The 7,059-nt window shown below is 38.6% G+C and overlaps 1 protein-coding gene across 2 annotated transcripts in view; it reads right to left on the reverse strand.

Annotated features, from left to right (window-relative positions):
• Nucleotides 1-4,978, reverse strand: part of POLA1 (DNA polymerase alpha 1, catalytic subunit) — a 343,224-nt gene extending 338,246 nt beyond the window's left edge. Inside the window, exon 1 of one of the 2 annotated variants that reach the window (XM_051985075.1) lies at nt 532-737. In XM_051985075.1, coding sequence (XP_051841035.1) covers nt 532-574 — 43 coding nt within the window. In that variant the 5' untranslated portion in view covers nt 575-737. Of the gene's footprint in view, nt 1-531 lie in introns of both variants that reach the window. The other variant, XM_051985076.1, reaches the window with a different exon arrangement.
• Nucleotides 4,979-7,059: the final 2,081 nt, after the last annotated feature.

Consider the following 7,059-nt stretch of genomic DNA (forward strand, 5'->3'; position numbering starts at 1 on the left):
TCAGTTTCCTCAACTGTAAAACGAAGGAACTGAACTGGATGATCTCAAAGGTCCTTACCAGCACTAACAAGCCGGAGTCTAGGATGCCGGGAACGGAGTTAATAAGTCTCCCTTTCTAGGGAGCGTAACCGAGCAGCCACCGCCCCGCACCTTTCCCGAGTCAGCTAGCCCCCACCCACCCCAACCCCCACGGCGGGATAAGAAAGGAGGGGCCACGCATCTGCAGACGCAGGTCTGCCATCTGGTGATGCTACAACCTATTTCCACCACACCCGCTCTCACCAGCCTCCTTCCCTTCCCTAAACCTCCAGAAGACCCCCTTCCCCCCCTCCCAGCGAGAGGCTGCTCCGTGAAGGGAGCCAGACGCTCCGCACGCGCCGCAACAGTCTGAGCATCATAGACGGAAACCAGGGTGCCTCCATCCTCGGGTGTTGCCCGCCTGCCAGAATTGGTCAGGGACTGCATGGGCTTTAGCGGCTCCCCCTGTCTCCGAGCACGCAGCCTTCGCGGCGCTCCCGTCTACGTCCTCACCGCTGCTCTCAGGCTCGGGCTCTGCGCTGTGCACCGGCGCCATGGTCCGTGAGACTCCGGCTCAGGATTCCGCGCCAACGCGCCTGAAACTGGCGCGGGGGCAGAGACACGCGCTTCCCCGAGATCCAATCAGCGCCTGCCGAGGGCTTCCTACTTCCGTCCGGAAGGCCAGTGTCGCCGGTTACTTCTTGGGCGTGTCCTCACGCTAGCTCCTCCTTCTTGGTATCTCTCTGTGTTTCGGCGCGCTCTGGAGTCCTTAGAGACCCGTTGGAGACCCAGGCTGGGTTGAGAGTCGAAAAAGAAAGTGGTCGGGCGCTTGAAAGAAGTCTGACCGGGGCATAAGCGCAAGCGCAGATTGTCCAGGAGCAGAGGACCGGAATCGACCTAGCGTACCACGGGTGGCGAGGAGGACGACTCTCGGGTTCTGGGACTTGAATTCCTTTAAATAAGGCGCGGGAGGGTAGAAAAGTAATGGATTTGAAGTTGCAAGGTCCATTTTTTACTCAAGAGTCTTGCGGGGACTTGGCTTATTTGTGTGGGTTGTTTTTTTTTTTTTTTTTTCCTTCAACCTATGAGTGTGTCCAGGTTCTTTATTTTCACGGGGTAAGATGGATCCCATGATGATGGGATTATTTTTAAGCAGGGAGAGAGTGAAAGAGAGCACCAGCCCGGTTCTTGTATTTTTTTTTTCATTTCTTTGTCCTCTATTTTTTCTTTCCTTTCCCCCCTTCTCTTACCTCTTCTGACTCTTCTCCCCTGTCTTTTAAATTCTCCTTCCCCTCCCTTTTTCTCTTTCCCTCCCTCCCTTTCTTTCTGTCCTTTCCTCCCACCACCCCTCCTCATTCTCCTCTGAATTCTATCTAATATCTTTTCTCTCTTCTCTCTTTCCTTCTCTTTTTTGTCTCTTTTCTTCTGCCATCTAAAAGCATCTGTGCACCTAGAATGTGCTTCCTTGGAACTCGAGTTCAAACTACGGCCGCGGGCCAGCGGCAGCTGAGGATGTTTATTCCCCTCACCCAGGGCCATGAAGTTTCTTTATTTAAAGGTCCACAAAACAAAGTTTTTGTTTTTACTATAGTCGGGCCCTCCAACAGTCTGAGGGACAGTGAACTGGCCCCCTATTTAAAAAGTTTGAGGACCCCTTATTGTCAGCACTAATTATTAATTTTCAGAATGTCCGTGCTGTATACTTAGTCCCAGTCCAGTTTCCGTTGCTAGCCAATTTAGGTTTTAGGACTTAGAAAGAAATTTAGACATAATCACATCTAATACCTTGAAATGTCTTTTTTGTATCTGCCCTGTGTTTTCTTTGGTACAGGGAATGCCTGATGAAGAAACTTCCTCTACTGAAGATCAGCAGTCCTTTTGAGAATTACCTGGGTGAAGTCAATCAATAAACTTTATTAAGCAACTAGTAAGTGTCAGGCACTACGCTAAATGCTAGATACCAAAAAAAAAAAAAAAAAAGGTAAAAAAGACAGCCCCTGCACTCAAGAAGTTTATAATTTAATAGACAACATGCAAACAAATATGTAATATCGCTGTAAGGAAAATCAATCTTAATCTCCGTACTGTTTTTGATGATGAAGCTAAGGTAGCGGGAAGTGGAAATATAATAATAGCTTGCATTTACAAAATGACTTAAGATTTGCAAAGCGCTTTACCTATATTATTTTATTTGAACCTCGCCACAATCCTGTAAAGTGGATATTACTATTTTCCCCACTTTATTACTGACAAAACCCAGGTCAGTAGAGGTGAGATTACATGCCTAGGGCCACATAACTAAGGTAGAAGGCAGGATTTGAACTCACTCTCTGGAACCTGGGTGGAATGTTGTATCCACTATGTTGTAAATCTCCTTGAGTGTTAGGAAGAATTTCCTTATATAAGGAACTTATATTCATATTCTAATAGGAGAGATTGTAATAGATCTTTAAAGTCATTTCTGCTGACAAAAATTATCCATTTGACAGTGCCAGGAATTTTATTGACAAGAACTTTCTTTTCCAAGTATTCAATAGGGCAGCTTTCCATTAGTCAAGGCTATATAAAATTTTGTTCCAATAGAATTCCAATGTTTAAACTTTTAAAAATTTTCCCTATGACTCTTTTGTGAATATTTATAATGCCACCTATCATTCTTTTTGGTGAAAAACAGCAGTTTCATGATTAACTTTTCTACATGGCAGATGGTTCCCTTCTCCCTCACCCCAGCAAGGGCAACTGATGCCACCATAGAGACTATATTGTCTTTCTTTGGCACTTCGGCTTAGTCATCACTCATGTGGCTCATAGTTTGGAAAGCTGCCATAGAACTACCCTGCATATCTTATTTGGAACTCGGCATTAAAGGAGAAAAAGATATTTCTAAATTAATGTGACAGTTTGTGTTTCACAGGCTTATAAAAGACAAACTTATTTGTAAATTTTGTTTTCTTCTGACTCACAGCAAGAAAAAACTAACCATATTTTATTTGAGACATTGAATTTTGAGTCTGTTTTTAATCCAAATCCATTTTTGCTTTTTGTTGTTTCTTTATATTACCTACACCTACCAGAACACATGAAGTGTTGACGAAGTGAAAATATATTTCTTTATCTCTTGTCTCAAACTGATTTTCCTTAGAATGTAAAATTAGGGATGAATAATTAATAAGAGGGGCAGCTAGGTGGCGTAGAGGATAGAATGCCAGGCCTAAAATAAGAAAAGACTCTTTCTGAGTTCAAATTTGGCTTCAGACACTACCTATGTGACTTAACCCTTGTTGCTTCAGTTTTCTCATGGAAAAAATTAGCTGGAGAAGGAAATGGCAAACCATTCCATTGCTTTAGCCAGGAAAAGGTTAAATGAGGTCACAGAGAAGCCAATATGACCAAAAAACAATTGAATAACAGTATAACTAATAAGAAATGACAGGAAATAGCTTATTAGCTGAATCTTAAAAGAATTCAATGATTTTTAAAAGCATAGTGAGGAAGATTTGAAATCTAGATATGGGGCCAATTTAAGGTCTGACAAAGAATTTTTAAAAAGCCTTTTTTTACATTGCTTTTCCTTGCCAATGATTCCACCCTAACCTTCTCCCCCACCAATGAAACAAGCAAAATAAATCAAAATACTGGCCCAGTTTAAAGAAATACCCACTCCATACCTATGATAAAAGATAGTCCTTTTTCAAATCCTTCTTGAACTTAAACTTAAACTTTTCTTAAAATGGAGACTATCTGAATCTTCCAGGTCATTAGTAGTACTGGATCATAACTCCCTGAATTCAGATACTAAGAGATGATAAAAATATCATTTAAAGCCAGGGAGGGATTCATACCCAGAGATATATTTTTTAGCCAGTCTTAATTTCTGGGTTTCTATTTTGCAGATGATTTTGTTTTTCCCCCACTTCCCAGTTTCTGTGTCCATTTAATAATTAGATGGCCCAGTTTCTTCATTTGTAAATTTGATTCCCAATTTTTCAAAGCATGAATTTGCTGAATCTCTGATATGTTTACTAGTCAGCTATATGGGGTGATTTTATAGGATACCAAAAATCACTTTTCCATCATAATTCCTGGCAAAAATCTCCTATTAGCAGAAACTAAATTCAGTCCTGAAGAAAGTGTAGTATGACAGCATCACTACTATGAAAATCCTCATTTTTATACTTTACCAATCCATTGACTTATGTGCAATACATTGGGGTAATTAACAACTGAATTTCAAATGCTCTTTTGAAATCCTCTTGAGAACTTATTGTAGACTATAGGTCTGAGACAATGTGAGAAACCTATGCAAGTAAATATTCTGAAAAAAAAAATCACATCTTAGTTGAGGCAAATAATAAATCGTTTAAAACATGGAATCAAAATCATTTTTTAAAAAATTATTTTTGAACTGATGCAGAGTGAAATGAGCAGAACAATTTACATGGTAACAGCAATATTTTAGAGACAATCAATTGAAAGACTTAGAAACTACTCAGTACAGTAATCCATGACAATTGCAAAGGACTCACAATGAAAAATGTTTTCTATCTCCAGAAAGAGAACTGATGAACTTTAGATGAAAGCATATTTTTTTTCCTCTTACCTTTTCTCATTTTCTGAACATGCCTAATGCAGAGTTTTGGTTTGGTTAATACCAAATGTATAAGGAATATTGTATTTCTTGCCTTCTCATTCATAAGGGGAGGGGATAGAGGTCCGAAAGAACTAAAATAAAATTGAATTTTTAAAAGGAAATAAAATTGTCTTTTTTATGAATTTGATATGTATTAACAGACATGAACTTTCCCAGGAAAAACAAAAAAGAACCACATATAGAACTCTGAATCTTCACTACAATTTGTGTTTCTTTTTGAATATTCCAAATCTAATAAGGTAGTTCCAACACTATCTTTAGAATGTCTAATCTCTTTGGTTTCTTGTTTTTACTATTTAACATCCCTTCTATTTTTTAGTATCATTTTCACTATTACTACCTCTCCATTACCTCTCCTCAAAAACCTTTCTTTGTAACAACTACAATCACAAAAAATAAATCCATCAGTTGGTCTGTCTAAAAATGTATGTCTCCTTCTGTACCTCTGATTAACCACTTCATCTTCAGTCTTCCGGAATTATGATTTATTTCACTGATCAGATTTCTGAGGTCTTTTAATAGTTTTTCTCCTTTACAATGTTGTACCTATTGAATATCTTGTTTTCTCCAATTGTCCAGATTGTTCTGTCTCTGCTTCTACTCCAAGTGTCACATCTTTGAGAAACAATCTACTGCCATGAGAACAGTAGTATTCCTCTATGAAAGAGAGGAATCAATTGTAAAATTGAGCCTATCCAATAATATAATCAAGGAAGTCCTACCAAAATCTGTAGACAACCTCATGATTTGCATTGTTATCTTTATGCACTGATACTAGTAACAACTTGCAATATTCCAGTTGGCCCGTGCCCAGCTGTGCCACCATTAGTGGGAGATTACATTTTTGGTTCTATTTTCAGGACTTTGTAACAAGCCTTCCTCTTCATAGTGATATGGAATTATGACTGATCTCTGAAAGTCTGCATCTAGAGACTTTTGTGCTCCCTTATTGATGCTATATATACCCCAGAGACAAATGATGACTTTACTCAAGGTAATTTCTTCTACAGGTTCCAAACTTTTTGTTAATATATAATCAAATATGTTCTTTATTTTGGCTATATAAATTGCCTGGGGAAGAAAAAAAGATGAAAGGAAGAAAGGAAAGAAGGAAGAGAAAAGCTTTGTGCATGTATTGATAAGATCTGGATAGTACTTTAAAGTAAACTAAATTCTCTGTAATTGAGAACTTAGTTCCTTCCAAATGATGACATTATATCTCAGCTCAACTCAATAATGAGCAATTCCTAGAACATCATAATGCAACTTTTTTCCACTGGAGCCAACTGTTGAGAATAAGTGACTTTTGGGAGGTATTTAAATGTGAATCTTGACCTATTTTCCCCTTCTGAAAAAGAGTGGGCACAGTAACCTCCCGAAAGGTATTTGTCTCCATAAAGAATGGACTACCTTGGTTTGATTGGTATAACAGCCATGAAGGCTCTCAATACCAAAAATATCTCCTCCTGCTCATTGGCTTTCTTTTAAAATATACTCATGTTTAACAATCATTTTGTTAACCTTGAATGCTCTATAATGAGTTATCTATAAAAGCTTTCTATTCCTAAAAAAAATTTAACCCCTGGTAAAAGCATAACTTTCTGATAAGAACTAAACTTGTATAGCCAGTGCCAAAGTTCATTCATAATCCATCCAGACTGAGTGTGAATTCCAAGATTACTTAACTCTAACAAAATATGAACTTCTTGAACTTTTGGAATAAATTATAGTGAAGAAATGTAAGCTCCTTGAAAGCAAAAGCTATTTAATTTTTTACTTTGTGTCACTAATTCCAGAAATAGTGCTTGACATATTTAATAAATGCTTTTTTGTTGAATTTCAGCAGATTCAATAATTTTATTCAAATCAGGTGTGAGTGAATGAGTATGCTTTCATGGGGGGAGAGAGGAGGAGGGGGAGAAGAGAAGCGAAAGACAGACAAGAGAGAGAGCCTCCTTAATGAGTAAGAAGGTGAATTCCCCCCTGAAAGTCTTTTACGAGGAGATAGTAGTTAGCCTGATGCTGACTAAAAGCTTCCCATAATCCCTATTAGTAGGAATCTTTTTCATTTTCATTCTAACCAAAGCAAAATCCTGGGGTTTCTCCTGGATCTACTTTCAATTTTGCTTAGGAAACTCATGCCAGTCTGAACTCTATTCAATACTGATAGTTATATTGCCTGAGCTCTAGAAATGCAAATATCTCCACAAGTATTTACTCCTACACAATGCTTTCTTAGACATTTGATCCCCAAGTGTTCATGTCTAGGAACTAAGAAGTTTTCTAAATTCTGTCTCAAAAAAGGACACCTCTGCCTGACCTTCCCCCCCTCCCAAAATGAGACTATGTCTTAAATGTTAATTTATGCTGACTTAAAAGTTTAGTGTGAC

Source organism: Antechinus flavipes, chromosome 3, assembly GCF_016432865.1.
Source record: "Antechinus flavipes isolate AdamAnt ecotype Samford, QLD, Australia chromosome 3, AdamAnt_v2, whole genome shotgun sequence".
In the NCBI taxonomy this organism is placed as follows: Eukaryota; Metazoa; Chordata; class Mammalia; order Dasyuromorphia; family Dasyuridae; genus Antechinus; species Antechinus flavipes.